The sequence below is a fragment of the Gouania willdenowi genome, chromosome 6 (genome assembly GCF_900634775.1).
Source record: "Gouania willdenowi chromosome 6, fGouWil2.1, whole genome shotgun sequence".
Taxonomy (NCBI): domain Eukaryota; kingdom Metazoa; phylum Chordata; class Actinopteri; order Blenniiformes; family Gobiesocidae; genus Gouania; species Gouania willdenowi.
Genome location: NC_041049.1, coordinates 35,491,707 through 35,515,536, shown reverse-complemented (window position 1 = coordinate 35,515,536; position 23,830 = coordinate 35,491,707). Strand labels below are relative to the sequence as shown.

The following is a 23,830-nucleotide window of genomic DNA, read 5'->3' as shown; positions in this document are numbered from 1 at the left end:
CGTGAAGGACTAAACACGGGGAGCAGCATTCTACTGGTTATAAGCCAAGGCTCAATTGGCATAGAGCAAAGGCACCAGATATTGCTCATATCAGTGGGAGAGATTGTTCAATCTTACTGGACAGCTATCGCCTGCCTTAAGCTGGGCAGTCCCCAGCGAATAAGGTACTGTGTTGCCACACTTCGCCTGCCACACTGGGTGCGTGGGGCTAGGACAAAACCCAAAACTTGGGCCTCAATCCTTGCACCAGATCAAAAAATGATTTTATAAAAGATCCAAACATGGATAAACCACACTCAAGCTTGGCATATGGAATGCATGAACCATGACATTTGGTTTGTCAGAGGACCTCCAGGAAATAGATGATGCCTGCTGAACAGCTGCCATAAACAATGAGCTGTAAAGGCTGCTACTGGACATCTTCAGGAGATGAGGCTTTCTGCCCCTGGAAGGAATATGTTCTTCTGGAATGAATCACCAGAAGGGAAGAAAGAACATGAAGTGGTTTTGTTATCAGGAATAGTTTGCTTAGCTGCATCATATCCCCATATGAGGGTCCAGAGAAGTTCCTGAGAGGCCCTCTCGCCCAGATGTCAACAACAAGTTCTAGGACAACTCAACATCACAATCAACGGCAGACCCCACCAACAACCTCTGTGACTTAAAAGTCAGAGTGGGAGCAGATCGTTCATCCTGGCCATCCTGCCTAGGACACCATAAAATTGGGAAGATAAATGAACAGCATCTCCTCAGGCTATGCAGTTATAACAACTTATGCATAACTAACACCTTCTTTGGGACAAAACCTAAACACAGAGTCTCCCGAGGTCTAAGCACTGGCATCAACTGGACCTAATCCTAACAAGAATATACAACCTGAACAGTGTCAAAAACTATCATAGTGCAGAATGTGACAGACCATTCTCTTATCTGTGCTAAGGTCAACATGCACCCACAAAAGATGCACTATTCCAAGCAGGAGGGGCCCTCTTACATAAACACCCATGCATCATGGTGGAAAAGATCTCATGCACTTTCGAAGCTGCACTACCAAGCCAACCAGGCAATGCCACGGAGACCTGGTCCAAACAAAGGGAAGCCATACAAAGCACTGCTCTGTCTGTATTTGGCAAAAAGAAGGGAAAAACCCAGGACTAGTTTGAAGTTCACTCGGCGCACATGCTTCCAGTGCTGGGAGAAAAATGAAAAGCGGTTTGCAAATACAAACGGCTACCAAAAATGCATTCCCAATACCATGGGCAAACTTTTTGCAGAGGGGAACGCTGCGGTACACTCCAGAAAGTGTGTGACATTATTTTAGCCTGTCTTGCGTAACATTGCATTGGTGAATGAAGTGATGACTGATGTACCAGGCCAGCGTGAGGAGTCAAAGTTGAACCAGTGGCAGCACAGCCTCCACTGATGGAGGAGACATACAGTACATGACCCCATTTGCTTAAAAAAGATAAAGTATACTTAATTTTTTTACAAATGCTCTTTAGTATTTAATCAGTAGTGTTATGTAGTAAGTAAGTGAAATAGGGACAAAATTCAGTCATTTAAACATTTATTTTATGGCTTTTTTAGAGATCCGTTATTTTTTTTTAAGGTGCCTCAAGCATGCAGACTGTGGTCGATAAACAACATTTTTCTGTCTCTCTCTCTCTCCAGGATCTCTGCCATGAGAGTCTAAGTGAATAACAGTTTCAGAAGCATTAGAAGCCTGCATGAAAATATTGTTATTGTAGTCATTGTAAAAACAGATTTCACTCTTTTATAATGTTTTCTGGCCAAAGATGCACTAAGCATAAACTGCACTAGATGCAGTTTATGTCTAACAGCAACTGACTGCGGGAAGAGCCCTCATTACCACAACAAGTCCCAATACTTCCAAAAAATGAATTCAGAGCTGATAGATGGAGTCTCATGGATGGGAACATATAGAAAAAAATGTTTTAAAGCCAACTCCAGCTGCCTTGAACTTGTAGAGGTTAAATAGTGTCATATTGTTTGTATAGAGTCACAAAGTCATATGACACTACTTGTGTGTTGCTTCTCGCTGCAAAGATATACCTTCAAAGTCCTCCTTCAGGAAATCGGGGTTTGGTCTGTCAGGCACAGAGCAGTCAACTCCAGAGTAGCCAGGATCACAGACACAGTGGGTGCCACCCACACAAGCTCCGTGACCACTGCACATGTCCTGACACTGAGGGCCAATATAGACGTTGTCCAGGGCCCATGTTGGAGGAGCAGAGCTAGTCGAGAAGAAACCTTGATACCAGCGGAACCTCACTGAACTGAAATAACAAGTCATAAACTTATTACAGGCTACAACCGTTTAGACAAATATAACAAAATCTCAAGAAAGAGATTGATTTTATCAAAGTATTTCAATTTGGCATTTTTGTTGTAAAAAAAATGACAGTGACTGCCCTTTACGGGTTGAAACCCAGCTCTTACAATCAAATCTGGTTATTGGTTGAGAATGTTGGTTTGTGAGGTTTTGGTGGCTTCTTACGTCACGGACCACCACTGTTGGCCCCGCCCCTCCAATAAAAACTAGCACTTGTTGTGTCTGCAATTTGTTGAAACCAATGGATTACATGACGTTACTTCTCTGTTTCACAGGTATATTCACTCTCAATATGGCAACTCGATGCATTTCCCAGAAGCCTAAACGTAAATAGAAAAAGCCCCTTTTTAAGTCAGTCACTCAATCTCAATGATGTCATAACACAAGCAGTGGGAGATAGACATAGAACCGGAGGCCAAGCTGGATTCCTAACATTCTTGGTGGTTTCTGCAGCACAGAGCACATAGGATGCAGTGAGAATATGGCTCGAAAAAAACTTGCACCATCTGGAAATACTTTCCACTGAAGAGTGACAAAGTTGTACGTAAACTGCTCAACACAAAATGGAACAGAACCTGGACGACAGCACACAGGCTGATCACAGTTAGCAAGTTAATGTTAGCTTTTCTTCCAGGGGCGTTTTTGCATTAGGGGCCCCACCAGATGTTGCTGTTGTGCAGAGGAGAATTATGCTCATCTGTGTTAGACACAATTACTTTGTTCAGCGAAAATTAAAGTTAGCAAACTGAACTCTGTTCTCCAATTAAAACATTAAATATTTCATTTGCTGAGTGTATTTCTTCTCTAAACTTGTTTGCATAGTTGCTCTGTGTGAATTTGTCTGAGCTGCTCTCCTGTGTCCTCTCTATGGTGCACAACATGAGATGGCCATCCCTGCAATGCTATGAATCTATAGCGAGAGATTTGTATAAAAACTATTCACAAATAGATCCACAATTTTCAAATGTATTTTTCAGATTTTCACATGTGTTTTTCAGACCCACAAATACATCCACGATTTTCACAGGTTTTTCAGATCCACAAAGCTACAGGAATATCTAATAACGTGACCAGTATTTACTGCAGTGTTACCAAAATCACTGCAGCTTCCCCTTGACTACTGATGATCATAGTACTACCCCTTTGTTTGAAAAAAAAAAAAAAAAAAACTATTTTCATAATTTTAATGAATTTTTTATTCGTAAAAATATTTTTGATGACACTTCTCTTGATTTATGTGATGCTATATTTGATAAAACATGAGTAAAAATGATATAGGTCCCCAGTGCACCAGTTTGGCCAAATAAATGACAGTGTCTAGTAATTAAACTTAGAATCCTCACCACATAGATAATCAAACACAAATATACCAATTAACTATTCAGACACACCTCAAGTCCCAACAAATTGGAGGAAATTAAAATAAGACACCTTAAACGGTTTCAGTGTTCATTTATTATTGAAACCAGAATGTTTAAATTGATGAAACCCATTAAAATTATGAAAAAAGTATATTTTTTGTCAAACCAAGAATGGTACTATGATCAGACACTGCAGAAATTACCGGTCATGTTATTAGATATTCTTGTAGCTTGTTTCGGTAAATCTTCAGCAGGAACTTCAATACTGCCCCCTAGTGGAGGTGTGGTTCTTTTCACACGTGGATCAGCAGCTCCGTGTGTGTTGATCTGCGGAAAGTTGTGCTACATTTGTCTCAAAACAAATGCACACGCTGGCCGATCCACATACACACTTTGCTCAATTCACAAGCACAATTGAAGATATACACATGATTATTCATGATACATCCACACAAACAAATGATAAAACACATGTAAATTGTGGATATATTTGTGGATTTTAAAAATACATTTGAAAATTGTGGGTCTTTTTGTGAATACGACGCTTTCCTATTGCTTGATATGGTGTGAGGCGGGTACAAGGAATCGTTAGCTTGTTATGTATTACTTGATCTTGGGAGAGCTTTAACACTGTTCTTTGGTGGTGGTGTTAATATGGTAATAGGCTACTAGGTCGGATAGTTATGTGATTCTAGACGGCATTACAGAGGTGGAATTTTGTTATCAAATGTATTGTGTATTGTCTCTTACTGCTATTTATGTGTTGTGACGATAACATTTAGCCATCATGTTATCCTGCCTTTTTTTTTTTTTTTACTGATATTTCTTTTTCTGATTTATATTTTTTTGTTTTCATCACTGTATTTGCTATTGTTATTTTAACCTGTAAGTGTTTTTGAGTTTCTCTAAAAGCGCTTTTATACAAAATGTATTATTATGATAATAATGATTGTTATTATTACTACTATTATTATATAGAGTGAAAATATGTTTGAATTGCACCAGATTGTCTTGCGTCAATATAGTGAGACCCCACCAAAATTTCACCACTGTTCTCTTCTATTGTTGGGTCCTGGTGTAATGATGTAATGTAATGATGTTGAAAGAAACCTTCCCAGTACTCTGAGTATGTATATTAAGCATAGCATAGATTGTTCTTTGGAGATTTTGTAGTATAAACTGGGCATGTCTGAACTGCTCCAGGAGCCCTGCACATAATTAAGGCATTTTTTAAATTTCCAGCCTAGATGCACGTAGACCACAACTTCAGGGTTTAGTTACACTATCCTTACCCACAGAGGCGGAGCTTCCCAAACTGAATCACCTCTCTCCTCCAGCCTTGAGTAGTGCCTGGGAAATAAATGCTGGCTGGATGAAGCTCCGTGGAACAAAGTGAGGAAAGCTGTGATCCTCCAGCACACAGTGGGAGCAAAAGGTGCCACGTGGCCCCAAAGTCACGTGAAAACTCCAAACGCACTGGATAGGCAGAGGAGCTGTCCGCTGTGCAGCCCACATTGATCTAAAAGGTCAACACAAAGTAAAAAAAAATTAAGAAAATTTAATTTGTTAGTGAGTGAGAGTAAGTGTGTTTGCATACCTCAAACTGGATGATGGTGTTCTCATTTACATCAATGTCCCTGGTGGTGATGGAGTGCTCTCCAAGCTCACTGGAAACAAACACCATGGCTGACTCATCCTCCTCCCTGCAGCAAATACAACAGAAATTAGCCATGAGCAAAACAAAATTATCTAGTGATCCATAACTCTCACGATCTGCTGACAAAGTCAATGACTTCTTACAGTTCAGTTTTCTGGTAGGGACAATAGAGCCCAGGGTTCCCCCCAGGAGAGAAGAGCCAGATGCCCTCACTCGGACCTTCATTAAAGCTGTCGATCACCGTTGCTGGGTTGTGTAAGGAGCTGCCGTCAATGATGAGATCATCTATCACCCACACCTCCTCCTTCTTACCTAAAGGGCATATTACAATGAATATTAATTACAAGCTGACACCAAAACAAGGCCAGAACGCTCGGCAATGTGAGAAAAACAAAATACATAACCAGAGAAGATGGGTCAAATGGGGTTAACCAAGGACAAAATAAGCAGATTTAGCTGTGCTGAGCATCCTCTCACCGCTGTTATATGGCTGCCACAGCCTGAAGCTGGTGGCATTGGTTTGAGCACTGGCTGGCAGCGGGAGGTGGAGGAAAAGCGTGTCTGTGGAGGTCGGAAAGTAAAACTCATCCAACAGAAGCCAGCTGATCCCTCCATTCACAGAGTACTGCAGCAGGACAGAGTGGGAGCGCTCAGGGACACCTAGACAGGAAAAATGGTTAAAAATAAGGCTCAGGTCTGATCCAACCATTCCCAGATTCCAGTGCCCGTATTCACAAAGCTTCTCAGAGTCCTGTCAGAGAGCTCCTAACTTAGCCTAAACATTTATAGCAAGGAATCTTAGCTTAAAAGTGATTCAGGAAGTGTCTGAGAGTAACGCTGAGCAAGGAGTTGACAGAATTTTTTATCTTAGTGAGGAGGTGTGGTTGACACTGTTGCTGGGTATGATGCAGTCTGCTAAGAGCTGTGATTGGTTGTTAGAGAAACGGGAAAAAAAGCGTCTTGTGCTCCTAGTAATGAATAGAAAAATCAATAGATAAAATCGTACTTGGACTGCATTAAGAAACGTGTAACCATGACATTAATTTAAATCAGCAAAATTAATTAATTTGTACACAGCATAAAATGTTTGAACCTCGTTCACATGCCGATTATTATATTATTTACTTATTGTTAACTGTCCACATTGGTAATTTTACTGCTTTATGTATTTCATATTAATGGTGGAGCAGCTGTCAATGATTACTGTGATTGCTGCCGCTGCTTAAAAAAGTGAAATAAAAAATGTATTAAGAGGGAAACTGGGTCCTGGAATCACGGCACAAGGGATAAGGCAGACACCCTCTATGTGTGCACAAGTCCGAATCAGAGTAGTATTTATTTCTGAGTTTAAAACAATATAAGGAATGTGACTTGGTGGATAGTGCGAAAAAATAAAAACAACATACAGAGAATATCTTGCCATTCTCTGTCTTTCTCTCTGTTTCTGTCTATTGAAGACACTTTTAGATAACTTAAAAGTCCTCCTCACTAAACAGTTTTACACCTTACGAGCTCTCTTATGAAAAGAAAAACATTAAATTTGAGGAATTCTAAGATTTGTTTTCAAAGAAAAAATATACATAGTTCTAAGAAGAGTGATGTCACTAAGAGCTACTTTTAGCCTTAAGATGCTTTGTGAATATGGGCACTGATCGTTTTTATCACTTTTACATTCAAATAATCTGATATATATTATTGTGACTAAGCTTAGATGCAGAGTACATCAATGTGTAAATAACCTGAGGAAAACAGCTTTTTTTTGCACAGCATGATTCCTAAAAACAAAAAATAAATACACAAACATGTATGCACTCTCTCAATGTTACAAAACAGGTTATTTATGTTTGCCTAACGAAATACAATTGCAGTCATAGAAGGTGGTAGTTTTTAGTGCTCAGAGCTACAAGACCAAAGCTTCACATAGCACACAATATGAACACGTTAAATGAGTGATATTTCTTAATTTACTGTGTGTTTAATTGGCAGTTTCTGTTAGGAGCCAGCCTGTGGGGTATTTCAAAACCTGATATCTGGATTAATTCATCCAAAGTGCAACTGGAACAGCTGTGTCATCTCAGAGAAAACTGATAATTTGCCTGCTTCTGACTAGGCTGAAAGGCAGCCTGAGCCTTGGCTTGTCCTGCTGTCTCTTACTGTTATTTTAATAAAAGCACATTGTTAAGTCAGAAATAATGTTATAGAACTCAAAGACACTTCAAATTGTTTAACTAAACCACATTACTGTAAATTATTTTGATTTGTTTCACTGCTGTAGAAATATTACATAACAACAATAATGAATTTCTAACAGTAACAATGATAACTAATGAGAGATTAGATGGTCAGTACATGCATAGCAGAATTTTTGCCTAAATACCGTCTGGTCACGGCGGGGAAAGAGACAGTGCAAATATGTATTATTAATTTAATTAATAAACAAGGTCATAATTATAAGATTATTACATTATTTTATGTGATCAGGCTGCACAGACTTGTGTATAAAATGTGAATTTAGAAAATAATATCATATTCCTTATCAGAAAAAAAACACTCCCTGAGTGTCTCTTCTCCTGGCTCATCAGCTGAACTCACATCAAGCCAGGTGGGCGCTGTTTTTTAACCACTTTGTCTCTCATTGTCCAGCATCAGAAAATGTAAAACCTGATGTTCTTTTCTGATTGTTCCAAGCTCTAAGCTCATCTGGCACACCAGACCTTGTTCTTTCCCCTGACCGAGTGGTAGGTAGCATTACCAAAAACACTGAGCAGCATGTGCAGCAGTCATTACAAAGAGTCGAGGTTCCCACAGAGTGTTCCACTTACACAGTGGATCTGAATTTTTTTCTGTCACGCCCCCGTCTGCAATCAGATATGACGGGCCATGAGAAAACCAGGAAAACGTTGTCCAGGGGGCGTTTTGAGTTATTTACAGATTCAGAAAGTGTGGATTCTAAGCTTTCCACGAGTGTACACACACAGAAATGTGGTCAGTTTCTAAAAAAATTAATATCTTGCCAAAGATTAGATTCTGAAAATACAAATTGCTATGCTAGGAAAGAAATCAACTCTTCAGAAAAATAAAACCAAGGGGGGTCTAGAAATTGGTGGATCCTGCACCCTGGGGAGCTGGGTGCTGAGGGGTTTGCTCTTGGCTGCTTTGTCGGCTCATAAGGGTGCTACGGCTGGGTTCCCTTTGGGATTGGCCTTCACCGTGCGTGTCGCTGGCACAGTGGGCTGGGTCAGGCTACCTCCGGGTCCTTTCTGGGAAGATCTGGTGGGCCGGTATGTTGCATGAGCTGGCGTTGGGACATGGTGCTGTGGGGCCTTGTCTGTGCAGGGTCTTCTTTAGCAGTCACACTTGGCTTTCTGGTCTGACTGGTTCACATTGGGCGGGGCTGTTTCGCTTGCTGGGCCCGCCAGCCACCTTACCAAGGCTGGGGTGTTTCGGGGGAGTGTCTTTGGGCCAGGCCTTCGGGGGGTGCACCTGTCTGCCATCTGCTGAATGACGTAGCTGTCATGGACCCATGTAGTGGTGCAGCATCCGCCCATCAGGTCGCCTAGCCAATCCCTCAAATTTTAAATGCACCTCAACGCCAACCCCCAGAGAGGACGGCTTCTGCTATCTATTCTCCTGAGCTAATGCAATCCATACACCGATATTCATGAAGGCTAGGTGGGTTTAGCTCACCGCTCCTCGCCCATCCACTTTCTTTTAAATGCACTTCATACATTCACTGACCACACATGTACACACAGTAGTTAGGGAAGTTCCTCTCCATTGGGGAATGCTTTCTCACAATAGAGGCCCATCCTGTGGGGTCGCCCCGGCCCCTCCGTGTATGGTTGGGCCTGCTGAGCAGTTTAAACACCTCTGGATGGTGTGGCAGGGTGGTGAGACTTTGGGGTGTTGGCGGAGGGTGCTAATGTCCCTATGCCATCCAGTGCCGTCCCCGGAAGGGGGGTACAGTCAGGACCCATCCTAGTGTCTCATGGAGTGAGAGCGTAGTCCTGGCTGTGCTATTGTTTACCTTTTATCTCCAACTATTCCCTTTTGCTGCTCTCCTTCCTGTGGCGATTCACATCAGTCACCACTATTTTTGTACCTACTTGATTCTTTTCAAAAGAGTTAAGTTGTTGGTGTGTCTCTTCGAAGCAGTCAGTAAGTTGGGGTCCGTCTGTCTATTATCTGCTACTGCCCCTTGTGGTTTATTGATCCTCCATTTACATTTCTCTCTGTGTCATGCACAGATCATTCTAGTTCCTGCCTGCAAACTCTGCAGTCCTGTCCCCCTCTGGTCTCAGATAATCTAGCTCCACCTGGCATACAGCCCTGATCAGCGTTAGGTCTAGCGCCACTGGCACCCTCCTTCAGTTTGAAATTTTAAGTTTCTACTGTGCAATCCTACTGACAGTTACTGTGTGTAAACGCTGTAAACTCTGAGATTGAAAATAGTTTGTTGATGCACTAATAAGCTTAATAATTTATATACTCTATATACAAGTAGTCTTAATAAAATATGAAGCTGTAGCTCAAGTAGGCAAGAGTTTGATACCTAGCCTTGCCTGTTGAAATCAAGATTGTGATGATTTTGTCCTTTTGGATTAGAAGGCAGTTCTGTGGACATTAAGTGAACGTGGATCAGAATTACTAATGCTACAATGCATGTTTTTAATATTGTAATAAAGATTGACTGTTTTTTTACTGTCTAAGCTGCAGTACCTTTAGTAATGAACTTGAAGGAGAACTGAATGTAAAGAATATTTGTGCAGTTCAGATCCTGTGACACAATCATTCGCAGACCATCCTGCAACCAAACAGAAGCATTTTTAATGTCACTCAAGGAAGATCATTAATTTGAAAATTTCACTATTTGAATCAAAAGAATACCTACCCCTTTAAAAATCAGGGCACTACCAGATTTAAGGGGTTCTCCATTCAGGGTCCCCCTCTCGGCTCCATACACCTGAGGCCAGGTCTCCAACTGCAGGTTATCATTGAAGTCTTCTCTTAATACAGATGGTAGCGTAGCCAATGGGACACAGTGGGCTCCACCGTATCCTTTATCACAGCTGTGCCAGAGTGGAAGAAAAAACCATGTCATATTTAGAAAGCAGGCATAAAAGCAAAAGTCTTAGTTGAATAGCTGTCTAGTCGTACGTACAGACAGCGTCCATTGTCACACAGACCATGACCAGAACACATCCAGGGGCATCCAGGGGCCAACAGTACATTATCAAGAGCCCAACCTTCTGCACCTGGAGTAAAGTGGGTCTGAATCCAACGAAACCGAGTTCTGGGAGAGCTAAGGGAGGAAAAATAAAAGTCAAAAAATGCTTGCAGATACGTTGTGAAACATTTTAACCCAACTTTAAATACAGAGGGGGCATGGACCCTATTTAAACATTAGGATCCCAGTAGTCTGTCTTGGTTAATTTAGTCTCCTGCAGGTTATTAAGCTAAATACTGATAATAACTTGAACCTAAATAATGTGAACGTCAAATCATCGATTTATCATAACATGGTGTGAGTAAACCTTAACATATGAGCAGGGAGGATAGACTCAAGGTAGGAAATAGAAAGGGTGGGGAGGAATGGATTATTTTACAGTGAGGGTGAGATGTGAAACTGTAGAATATATTGTGCTTATTATGTTGCGTAATCAAGCCAGTATAGCGACAAGTGTGAAGCTTAGCTATAAAGTTGGTGGCTATGGACAGGGGGAATGAGTGGGTGGTAGTACCTAAAGCAGGTATTTGGAATTAACGTGTCTAAAGTTAAGCCCAATATGAGTTTTATCCCACATCCCAAGGCGTGCCAGTGCATCGTATACCAGTATATGTACAAAAACCGCTACCGCAAACCCAGGAACTGCCCCAGCCCCGCAGATGCAGCCAGACCAGCAGAAAGAGCGGGGGCCAGGGAGCCCCAGGCCACCCTCCCATGGCCGAGCAGCTCCCCAGACGCCCCCAAAATCCCAGGCCGAGAGGCAGCCACCGCCCCCCACACACACATCTGAGGAAGCCCCAAGCAGCCAAGCACCCAGCGCATCCCACCACCGACCCCAACACCCAAATCCCAAGGCCCCCCGCCAGCATCCCGGCCCCCCCACCCACCCACACCCATGCACCCAACCCCCCAAGGGGAGGCCCCAGAGAGCGCCCCGCCCGAGACCCCAGCAGAGGAGCCAAGGCCCATGGGAATATAGGGCTGTGGGAACATAGGGCCTAATTTTGAAAAATATCTCAGAAATGAAGGAACAAATGGCTGTGGGAACATAGGCACGCTCCCCTGCTTACCATCTGTAGCAAGGAAGAGGTTCAGTGCAACTTGAACTCAGCCATCACAACAACAAATAACACAAACAAATGTATATCCTTTTAATATACAGTAATAGACACTTGTTCATTAAACTACTCAGAGGTTAGGCCACCGACTTTGAGCATCCTAAAATCAGTTCCCTTCATTCAAGCTGGTGTGCACCACTACAAAGATAAGTTGCTAGATGTGGGTTGTTATCGTTTTGATTGTGTTAAAATCTGTGTTGTTGTTTTCGAATGTAGCAAGGAGTGGGAGAAGCAGAATCTCCTCCTATTCAACAACAGCCGGGAGAAAATGGATGAAGTGGCTTGTTGAGCTCACCACAGCTGCAGACAGAGGCTTACAGGGAGCACAGCCCTGCTGGCAGCCTTGGAGTAGAGCGTGCAGCTTTCAAGCAAACATTCCAGGCATGCTTGCACTTTTTGGAAACATCGTAATCACTCACTAAGAAGGAAAATGATTTAATTATTAGTTAATATCAGAGGGGAAATGTAGCAAATTACATTAACTTGCAATAATGTAACTGAGTTTATTTTTTGTATACCTGTACTGTTTTTAAGTAGTTTAAAAATCAGTACTTTTACTTTTGTATGTTTTTTCTTTGGAAGTACTGTACGTTATGTTAGAAATGCGTACACTATTTCCATTGAAACAAAGTCAATTTTAAAACAAAATTTATCAGCTTCATCAGTTGGTCTGTTTATTTCATTCCAACTTTTTTGAGCTGGTTAGTTTCTATACTTCTGGACTAAGTGCTGTTTTTCTATTTTGATATACAAAAACAATTTTATTTTAGAAAATTTACAAAAAATCAGAAAAACATGAATATAGCTTACTTAAATTTAAGTTTGTGCTTTGAGACCAACGCAATCATACAATTTTTTATTCATACTAGGCATTATGTTAGCACTCAGTAATGAAAGTAATAAACACAATTTTGTTATTAAAGCTCATTTATTGTGTTTTGATTGATTCATGTACCAAAATCCATTTAAAGGAGACATATCATGGTTTTAAATCCTTCCTTTTTACATATAAATCATACAGTTGTGATCTATATAAAGCGGAACTGCAATGCTTGGGTCTGAATTCCTCATTATTATAGCTCCACAGGCCCCTTTTCTACCCCTTTTCTGATGTGCTTCTGAGCGCAACTCGTTTTGGTGCGGTCTCTTTAAATGCAAATGAGACACTTCATACCCCGCCCCCTCTTCAGGTTGAAGAGGTGACACTTGGTTCAACTCCACCCTGTTCGGCCATTTTTGTAGTTTGATAGAAGAGATACGGCTATGTAGCGGCGCATAAACTTTTTATTCAGAGGTTATTTACAAAATGTCAACAATGGAAGACTTGTCCATCCAGCCTTACATGTTTGAGCCAGAGTCTGACCCGGCGGAGCGAGATGAAAATGAAGATGATGAACCTGTAGAACATATTGATGTTAACGTGAGCTAACACAAGGACCTAGCTAACGCTAGCGCCAAGATAACGTCACGAAATGCATTTTAATAGTCTTTTCTGAGACAAAAACGGCAAAATGAAATGACTAATGAAAACTTTAGACTTAAATTAAATCACGTAGGCCATATCATCAAGGATCTAAAACGAGCACACAGCGCTAACATATGAAGACGGTGCAACTGCTTATCATCACACTTTTTAGCGTTATTTACAGCTTACCGAAGTGCTCTGTTCGTCGTCTCCAAAGATAGAAGGAATTGAACCCTCAATCTGACAAAGTCTTTCTGCAAATCCTTCTTTATACTGGCGGAGGTTGATGAAGCAGTCATCCTTGAAGTGCTTCGCGCACACAAAAATGACCTTACCCACAGATGTGGGTACATTTCCGTAAAAAATAAAACTCAACCAGGCACTTTGAAAAGGTTCTGATGCTGGGAGATGGTGTAATGAAGCGTGTTGGTTACTACATCCAACAACCGAACATAATGATTTCTCCTCTCGTAACTTCTGCATCCTTGAGCTTGGACTACAAAATAAAAGGGAGAAATAAAAATGGCGGCTTGCTCGAAGTGTTGGGCCTGGAGTCGATGTCCTAATTTGGCAGTTCCGCTGCAAATACTGTGACGTCATCGTTCAAAAAATGTAATAGCGAATCAAAAAATCGAAACTGAATAATATGACCAAAACAGAATATAAAGATATCAACGGAGCACCTGAAGAGATTAATTTGAACTTTTCTGTACGTCTAAACACTCTAAATATACAATAAAATGCATTTAAGGGCTAAAAAAGGTGATTTAGCATGATATGTCCCCTTTAAATTGAAAAACATTGCTTCTCGTGTCAAATATTGTTTGGTGATTAATTGAGATTAATTAATTACAAAGTCTCTAATAATTAAATACATTTTTTAATCGAGTCTCACCACTAGTAACAATATAACTTTTTTGGGTAACGAAATAAAGTAACATACTACACTTAGAATATTGATAAGAAAACTAATTTATTATTCTATAGTAATGCACTTTTCTTAGTTCCCCTTATTTTCATGTGTATAGTCTGCTCTTATGGCGTAGCTGTAATAGCACACACACTCTAGTAGCCTACTGACTTCATTCCTGGTGGAAGGACTAAACTAAACAGTGAATTTACCAGAGCCTGACTAGTTAATCGTATGACCAATTAATTGGGTCGATTTTGGCATGTTACAGATTAATCAACGTAGGTTAAAATGTAACCAATATGACTATGATGTTTGTCGATGTATCTACATGGTCAATAAAGAAACGGGAATGAAATTTAATAAGTAGTGAAGTTGCTTTTCAAATGCTGTACCTAGTAAAGCTATCTCACTACAATTTACGGAAGTAATGAGTAACTCGCAATGAATTACTTTTTTTGAGTAACTTCCCCAACACTGCAAGAGTGAGTGAAGAGCCAAAGAAAGCCACTGTGTTAATCAGCTTGTTGAAATTCCACACCCCTGAACAAGGGAGACGCTCGGCATCGTTTTCAAACACAAAGTTTACCATTTTAAAACGTTTGATACTGTTATTTGAAGCATTGAATGCTTTCTTTATAACTTCAACTAGCATATTTTGCAAGTTTATGTCCTTTTTCTCCATTCCACTCATATCAATATGTTCCTAGATTTTCCATAGCGTGTCACATTTGTTACAGAAAACAATTGTCACACATTAATGACAAGCAATGCCAGTACACTGTATCTTGCCTTGCTAATAGTTTCCACAGAATAATACAACTGGTATTCAAACAAATGATCAATTTACAAATTATGTAACTACTCCACCATTGCTTCAACCGATGTTACAAAGCCATATCAGGCTGCTCTACAGCAGAGTAACAACACCACTGAAGTCCTAGTCAAAATGTGGAAAAGCCTCTGTTGCATCTCTGGGATTTGGCTGATTTATGATATGGTAAATTACAGAACTCTCTCTTTCCCAGTCAGGGCTGGTCACTTCTGGCCAAAACTACCTTAAGCAGGACAGATATAAAGCCACAGCAAACAAATAACGTACACTCAAGGGCCCTCATTTATTAACCGCTCGTACGCTTAGATCTGAGCATACGACGTGCATTTGACCAAATTCACACAAGCTTCGTTATTAATAAATTCTGACGAGTGTACGCTACAATCAGATCTCATGTCTGGTCTGACCTTGTGGATGTAAACCTGAGTGTGTAAATTTATGCCGCAGCACAGCATAATTTGACTGACTCTGAAAATAATGTATTAAACAAGCCTCAGCTGTTCTTTCAACATAAGCAGACGCATATTCGAATCAAAATGGAATATTAAAATAAAATAATAATATTTTAAAACTTGGGCCAATAAACATATTTATGTGTGTCACTTCAGGATCTCTGCCCAGATATGAGGTTTGATCACTGCACAGCGCGCACCGGGGAGGGTGTGCGTCCATCCTGATAGTATGGCATTATGCTTGTAGGCTGTGGATGAGTAACATTTAAACCATAATTTGCCGTTATTGAGAATTTAATTCAAACCTCAGCCTGAGTCCGGTCCAATATGGAAACGCTGTTCACTGCCTCTGTTTTTCTCTTCCACAGAGCATTTAAATGAGTTCCTTAATTTCCAGTTTTCACACTACCGAAAAGCCCATCATTGTTCTTCTTCACCTCAGCTGTGAGAATGCTTATTTTCATCTCAGAAACGTTTATTTCCTTGCAAATGTTTGTTTGATCTCAGTAGGCGGGGCCTCCGAACCTAGAATATTTGAGGGCGTAACATGTTAATGACAATCAAATTCAGCCACCACATTTATCAACAGCCATTCATTTTGTACGCTGGGATTGGTCAGATACGAATGTTTCATGAGTCCCACATTGGTCCTGTTGTACAACACAACACAATGTGCACTCAGATTTGTACCCATTTTCATGCAAGGATGATGAATCAATCAATCAATCTTTTATTTGTATAGCGCCAAATCATAACCAATGGTATCTCAAGACACTTTACAGTAGAGCAGTCTTAAGGACGGACTCTTCATTTTATGGATACACACATATGCATATATACGTATATACACATACATATGTATCCCACACCCAACATGAATTCATCATGGCGGCAAGGAAAACCTTCTGTTAAGCAGCAGGAACCTTGTGTGGATCCCATTCCTATGATGAACAGCCATCCATGTTATGCTGTGTTGGGTGTGTGCAGAATGACGGCCAAGATCTCTGTAGAGAAATTTCAACATGTTTTGACTACCACTATTAGCAACACATAAGTAGAGAGACGACCAAATGGAAGCAGATTGGCAGTAACATATATTTACCAGCTAGCCTCCATCTCTGCTTATTCATCCAAAACCGCAGTTTACATGGAGTCCATTAATTAGGATGCCATGTTGTCCTTGCAGCCCACTGCAGCATTACTATTGCAACAACACATCACGACAATCTAAACCTAGCTTGCGTTCCCTATTAAATTGTGAACGATCCAACACTTGGTGAATTCTACAGAATTCTGTAGAAGATGCTTTCATCCAAAGTGATGTCCAACACAACAAACAGTTAGGGATTGGTCACTCAAACCAGTGACCCTTCTATTTCAAGACCACCCCCTTAACCGTTATGCCACCGCCGGCCTAAGTGACACCAGATGACACAAGAACTACTGAAAGTTGTTTAATCCATTCCACAGAAGACAATGCCCTTACTTAGCAGCACTGGGCAGGTAGACTGTGATCCTTCTCCAGTGTTTGTACTGGGTGGAGGTATAGATGGAGCTCTGAGTGTAACTGGCACAGCCAATGGCTGGGGGCACACACTCTGACGTAATAAGAGACCAGTGACGACCACAGTCTGTAGAGTATTCCAAGCGGACGCCATGGGAGAAGGATGTGGACTTGCTGCAGCCCATGCTGAGCTCAAACTGCAGGAAGGATGAACCTGATACCTCGAAATCCCAGGTTTCAGCATACCGGGGCTTCTCTGCAGGAAATGTGCCATAAAAGTATAATTTTAGCATCATCACAATATGTTATTTTACATTTGTGTGTGTTTGTGTAACTTACTATCAATGGCCTCAGAGTTAAAAGTGAGCACTGTGTCGAGGGACAAACAATCAACAGTCACCTCCCCGCTCTGAATTCGATACCAGTTGTGCCTCAGAGGGGTACTGCCATCAAATTTGTCATGGAAACCTGTTCTGGAGCTGTCGTTCACCCCAATGAGCACATCGTCCAGAGCCCACTGCGCCGAGTATTTACCTGCAGAAGCAACAAAACAATACCAGTGACTAATAAAGCTGTATAAAACTTTTTTTTTAGTTGTTTTACCTTGTGCTTACCTTGTTGTGGCTGCCACCATCTAAACACTGTGTTGGGAGTTTTTGATGCAGAAGGAAGCTCGATGGTGACCACCTGAGGCTCCAGGAAGGAGCTAAAGTCAAGCTCCCTTAGGAATTGCCACTCCACACCGTTGTTGGTAGAAAATTGAACAATCACACCTGAAACCCCGAAACAGGTGCACGTTTGATAATGAATATATTGGACAGCAAAAAGTGTAACCAACTGTGTTCTGACTAAAGCATGAAAAAGTAATCCTGATCATCTGTGGAAATGTACTTAACCTTTACATTTACTACAGCAAAGGGCCTCAACAAGTAGGTTGTCTCCGATAAGATATAAAATAAAAGCTCCTTAAAAACATAAAGTGATGAGTTCCATTTAAACATAAGATTATGGGCCTAATCTTGGACTCCCATTTATTGTTTGAAAGTCATGTCAAAAAGATCACAAGAACAGCCAAGGCAACTTGTACAGCTTTAGAATCAATGAACTAAAGAGTGTTTTAAAAAGAGACCAAGTGTACAATAATTTTTAGATGGTACTCGAATGCACTTCCTTTGTGTGATGTCAGAATTAATGTTACTGTAAATGTATTTTCTGTGTGCATTTGAAAAGCCCTTCTAGGGATGGACATTGCAAAGTAGCCTTGGCTATAAATGTTGTTGTGTGGTACATGTTGATTGTTCACACTTGTCTCTATCAAATAAATTAATATATAAAATAAATACAACTAGGCCTGGCCTCTGTTTTCCCAAACTCCCAAACCCATGCGAGCAATATTATCTGACCTTTTATCTGAAAATATATTAATGGTTTGAAAACTCAGTATTGACCAGCCGAACACATTCACATACTATTTCGATGACCTAAATCCCAGCTTTGTGTCACATTTTAAACACAGCACCTGATTTCTCAGAGTAGCGTTTTGCCCCCTGCACTGTTGTAGGTGTGTCCCTAAATATCAGGAGTGGTAAAGAGATTTTGCAGTGCAGTCCAGTTGGGGGACAGCATAAGGGAAAAGAAAACGGACTTTGCTCCATGGAAGAAGGTGTTTTCGCAATCTGCACCGGACCCTGTCTGAGATGTAAGACACATTCCTAGTGTTCAGATGCATAAACAGGTTTAAGCTGGGCCGCATCAAGTTCGAAAGACACGCACAGACATACGCTGCACCCCCCTGCAACACAGTACCTGCACTGCGTACAATTGCATACCGGACCACTTAAAACACTGGGCCCTGTAAAGTCAGAACGTGTGAGCTTTCTGATTTTTAAGTTGAATATGTTGCATACTTTTATACTTTAAGATGTACAAATGTAACCTTTTTTTGAACATACAAAAAAAGATAATTTAGTGTCAAGGGGAATATTTCTCTCTTTATAATAATTAATTAAGCAGATTCATACTGCTTAAGTTTCAGCAGTTCCACATGTAACCAGAAGATGGCCTCAAAATAAGCACAAGCGTTTCTATTCTCTCATTTTGCTACTGTAGTTTCAACACTACCTTCATTGCGGGACTGAGGCCTGGTGCAAGTAGGTCCTAAGCTCTTGCTCCCGATTCGGATGTAGAACTGAACCAAGCTGTGTTAAAACACAAAGAACAATAGTTTGGACCCATTCAGCTACTGCTTCGAGACCAATAAATGAGAAGTTTATGAGAGTTCCACTCACCGGGTGTTTGAGGTATCCAGAGGCGCAGTGCGTGCTTCTCTCCTGCCAGCGCTGTTGAAGTATAAGGCTTTTCCCTCACTGATGATCCCACAGCCCCCTCCAATCTGCCCCCCACTCAGTCTCTGCCAGAGAGGGCTCAGCTTTCCTTCAAATCCCTCCGTCAGCTCCGTAGGACTCGCCACCAATGGGACACAACTGTCCTGCTCCACTATAACATCCATTAAATGTAAATGAATGAAAATCAACCATCTCAAAGGTGTTTTTCATTTTCTGTTTCTGAAGGCCCACCTGTGTATCCCATGTCACAGAAACAGACCCCAGAGATGCAATCACCGTGCCCTCCGCAGTGATTAGGACAAGGCTCTGAGATGTAGACCCCATCTATGGCAAATGCTGGGGCATCCCTGTACAAACTGCTCTCCTGAAACCAGCGAAATCTGGTTTTGCTGTAAAAAAGATGTTATTGATCAGTCAATCAGCTCAGTTTTTAAAAGCTTGTGACAATGACATGAAATGGACTTTGATTAATTCTGCATGCTTGGAAAAACAATTTATGCATATTTTACATGCCACTACATAATGTTTATGTGCTGCGTGACACAAATTTAGTTGATGCTGCACGTGTTGTGGCGCTTCCTGGTGGTGACTGCAAAGTGATGCATTTCAATGTGATCTATCACCTTAGCCAAAACCCTGCAGCACTAAAAGAATGAGGAAGTTGTGGTGGCACGCACTAAAAGTGAAACTATTATTTTTGTGACAGGGTCACATGTTGGATCAACAGCTCAATTATGTGAAGGCCAAGTCTTCTTTACAACATTCAAAGTTGTATCTAACTTTATTTACACTTAATATATATATGGACTATTTTTTCTTCAGTAAGGGCAATGGCTACCTTGCTGCCACCTTGCGTGATATGACCACTGTGATCCTGATCCACTCTTCATAACTTCCAGTATTGTAGATAGTGGGCTCTCGAAGTTCCCGACCGCTGCCCTCACAGATCCCAGACCCTGGGCTCCCTGGGTAACAACCCTCTCTGACCAGGAACCAGGTACGACCAGCATCATGGGAGTACTGCAGCAGGACTGGTGCAGACGGGCTGAACTCGGCCTCACAGCCAATGTTTAACTAATTTGAGAAATTATAGGAATGTGTAGTTTGGAACCGATTTAATATTTACTTTAAAAATCTTCTTCTACCAACCTTAAACTGAAGTGTGTAACCTGGGTGCAGGGCAAGGTCTCTGGTTACTGCCACCCTATCGCCATCAGAGCGCCCAAACACCATGGATGAGGGAGTCAGTGTGCAGAAGCTATTATTGCTCTCTCTTTCCATGCCTTCATTACCCAGCATCAGCCACACACTCATCTGGTTCAGAGGGTAGTCAAAGGCTGGCTTCTCATAGAAATTCTGTTTGAGTGGGAGACGGCATGAATTTGAATCATTGGGAGAAACAATCTAACATCTCATCATATCTTATCTCTAACTGACCTGTGGTAGAGTTGGATTGGCCATGGGAACAATGTGTTTCTCCCTCTCAGACAAAATTATGACATCATCAATGGCCCACTGGTCATAGCCCTCTCCTGAATGAAGAGGCTGCCACCAACGAAACCTGGTTGAGGGCGTTTTGGAGGGCAGGGGAAGCTCATAATGGACAAAGCTAGGAAAAACATAGTAAACACATGAACAACCACATCTGAATTATAAACAGACTATCCCAAACAAATGAACATCTCATACCATTATGAAAAGTCACAAAAAAAAGAATTAAAAATGTTGATTGACACCATAGCTCTTTTATCATGAAAATCCGACTAAAAAGCAATCTGTTCATAAAGAAGTAACATATCTTCTTTGCCAAAGAGGGTCTTACCGAGGTTTGGTAAAGTCAGTGAAGTACATCTCCGCAATCAGACCCCAACTAATGCCACCATCATTGCTGTATTGCAGCAGGACCCCCTCCTCCCTGCTGTCAGCCTGGTTACACTCCGGCCAGTCTCCTCCCACACGCAGGTAAAACTGCACAAACTCCGCCCATTCTGTATCCAGGTCCCAGCTAACGAGCTGCCTCAAACCGGCCTGTCCGAAAAAAAAAAAAGAGAGAAAAAAAACAGAACTCTTTACGATTGTATAATGGAGGAATTGTTCACTGTCTCCTATGCCATACCATGGTTCACTTTGGTCCACATAAGCAGCAGGTGGCTAGTTCTTCTTCTGGCGATGCTCTGAGATAATAACCGGCATTCAAAGCTGTTTTGGCTCGGTGCATTACATTTATTCTGCTTGGTCAACTATGATATAATGCATTTGATTGTTGTCTGGTCATTTCATTTTTTGTAGTTTCACAATGTTCTTTGATCATTTTAAAACAATAAATAATAATTTAACCAGTAACGGTTGGGTGCAGAAATGTAAGAAATTACTTAACTTCTTTTAAAACATACTTAAAGGAGCATAGGGCAGGATCTCGAAATCAGACTCAATAGCGACACCACGGTGGTTAGGGTAGCGTGCGGGAACACGCATCAACTGTTTATCACCAGAGCACAGCTGACACTACAGATTGGACGGCACCGGACGGGTTCCGTCAGGATTCAGCCTTTAATGGCATCGGTAAGAGCAAAATCAGCTATGTAGGGAGAATGGAGCAGAGGAGGGACAATTTGAAAGGAATACACCAATGAAATATTCTTTTTTCTGCACAATAACATGGATTATCCTTACCTTTGATACATAGATTATGGATTAAAAGTCCTGCTTTTGGGTCCACCTCTAAAAGCCCTCTAAATGTTGAAATGGTGTAAATATTTTCATTTTTAAAATGGTAGTAATATTTTCACATTCATTGATAAAAACAAGTCATGAGTTGATGTTTGGAAAGTTTTAATTACAGCTAAGAATTTTTCAAAGGCAAAAATGGTCATTGGTTCTCTTCTACCTTGTTGAAGTAAAGGGACGATCCAGAAGAGACCACTCCACAGCCCATGTCAGGTGTGACCACCTCTCCTCCTATAACATCCTGCCACGTGCCTAGCAGGGCATTCTGGGACTCAAAGTCAGAAAGCATGCTGGAGGAGAGGGTGGAAGAGGTCTGACAGTCTGCTTCAGAAAATCCCTCGTCACACCTTCAAGAGAAGACCACAGCTTGTACCCACTTCAAGCATCCATGAGTACACATTCGCAAATAGCAGAATATGTGTATGCAGGTTTTTGTCTGTGTGTGTGTGTGTGTGGACAGACTGACCTGCAGTGCCCGTGGTCACACCAGCCATGTCCATGGCACATGTTTGGACACTGCTGGCCGATGTAGATGTCGTCCAATGCCCACTCATCCTGCTCTTCGTAGTAGTTTTGGATCCAGCGGAATCTTGTTGCACTGGACCTGAACAAACACATACATATCCAAACAAAGTTTTGTAGACACAGTAGACACAGAGGGCTGGGTTCACAAAGATCTGAAATAAAGGCTGGTAATCCAGTGGCTTCCTTAAATTTTTTTCCATCTCCATTGTGTTTTCTGTCCACATTTACGGAAGCAATGATGTCTGCATGTGTGTTTGCACCTCCTTCTCAGTTGTGGCATTTTCTAGTACTAAAACTATCACGGGAAACACTTCAAAATGTCATGAATTGCTTTGCATCCCCGGCATTAATTTATTCGCATTTACTCCTCCCATATTTTTACTCCCCCTGGAAGATCCGCCTACTTTAAATATTCATCAGAGGGAAACGTGCTAAATGGATTGAGGGTGCATTTGGAAGCGCAGCAGCGGCGCACACCTGATTCCTTGGGCTTTGTACTCTTTATTAGTGCGTGGGCTGAAGTTTGCACACGTTTTATTAACCCTAAACCTTTTGTGAATCCGCCCCAGAATGCGAAGATTGCAACCTAGATGTGGCTTTGAATGAGTGCACCAAATTCTAAATCAAAATGTTTTAAACTAAACTGAAGTGGAAAGGTGTGGAGGTACCTAGTTGTTTCAACATCGTTGAGGACACATTAAATGAAAAGCAAAGCAAACTTAATTAAAAATAAGTATCTGAAAAAAAATTATCCACAGAACTGTGGATTTTCTTCTCCTGCGGATTAAGTCATTTTTTCACAAATCCTGCCCTATGCTCCTTTAACATCTCGCGGAGAGAGGCAATATCACGGAGAATATCACAAATAAACCATATTTTCCGGGCTACAGAGCGCACCACTGTTTTGGCCGCATTCCAAATATTTAGCACTTTTTCAAGAATAATCTATTAGGCTGCTGTACGTGAGCTGCATCGTTCAGTTTCGTTCCACCAAACGGGGCACTACTTTATTTTTTGCTCGCTATGTTCAACTTAATAAAAGGTACCCAAGCAAAAAGTTCTCCATGCATTATCCTGCAGTTAATGAGAAATGTGTAATTTATTTGCACACTATATTGACTGCACATTGAGTCATAGACAACTCGATTTTCAACCAATCAGCATTGAGAATGTTTGGAGGTCACAGCCAAAATCAAGGCAATTAGACTATGCATATGTGAACATGGAGGAAAATAAGCAGCGCAGCTTCACCTGATAGCGGCGATCAAGCTCAATTAACACCCATAAAGTGCATTTTACATGTTGGAAAATATGGTGGGGAAGGTCCGCAGCCCTTCACCAACGTCCGATG

The 23,830-nt window shown here is 41.3% G+C and overlaps 1 protein-coding gene across 2 annotated transcripts in view; it reads right to left on the bottom strand.

The window, feature by feature from the left end:
- reln (reelin) overlaps nucleotides 1-23,830 on the bottom strand; it is a 316,389-nt gene that overhangs the window by 62,340 nt on the left and 230,219 nt on the right. For both annotated transcript variants that reach the window (XM_028448258.1, XM_028448259.1), the window contains exons 23-42: nucleotides 22,421-22,558; nucleotides 22,115-22,301; nucleotides 21,050-21,255; nucleotides 20,665-20,836; nucleotides 20,377-20,583; nucleotides 20,066-20,301; nucleotides 19,459-19,616; nucleotides 19,171-19,378; nucleotides 19,004-19,080; nucleotides 17,497-17,655; nucleotides 17,222-17,416; nucleotides 16,865-17,138; nucleotides 10,533-10,673; nucleotides 10,263-10,440; nucleotides 10,091-10,175; nucleotides 5,849-6,031; nucleotides 5,515-5,683; nucleotides 5,312-5,417; nucleotides 5,007-5,233; nucleotides 2,074-2,297 (exon numbers count right to left, since the gene is read on the bottom strand). In XM_028448258.1, coding sequence (XP_028304059.1) covers nucleotides 2,074-2,297; nucleotides 5,007-5,233; nucleotides 5,312-5,417; nucleotides 5,515-5,683; nucleotides 5,849-6,031; nucleotides 10,091-10,175; nucleotides 10,263-10,440; nucleotides 10,533-10,673; nucleotides 16,865-17,138; nucleotides 17,222-17,416; nucleotides 17,497-17,655; nucleotides 19,004-19,080; nucleotides 19,171-19,378; nucleotides 19,459-19,616; nucleotides 20,066-20,301; nucleotides 20,377-20,583; nucleotides 20,665-20,836; nucleotides 21,050-21,255; nucleotides 22,115-22,301; nucleotides 22,421-22,558 — 3,530 coding nt within the window. The remainder of the gene's footprint in view (nucleotides 1-2,073; nucleotides 2,298-5,006; nucleotides 5,234-5,311; nucleotides 5,418-5,514; nucleotides 5,684-5,848; nucleotides 6,032-10,090; nucleotides 10,176-10,262; nucleotides 10,441-10,532; nucleotides 10,674-16,864; nucleotides 17,139-17,221; nucleotides 17,417-17,496; nucleotides 17,656-19,003; nucleotides 19,081-19,170; nucleotides 19,379-19,458; nucleotides 19,617-20,065; nucleotides 20,302-20,376; nucleotides 20,584-20,664; nucleotides 20,837-21,049; nucleotides 21,256-22,114; nucleotides 22,302-22,420; nucleotides 22,559-23,830) is intronic.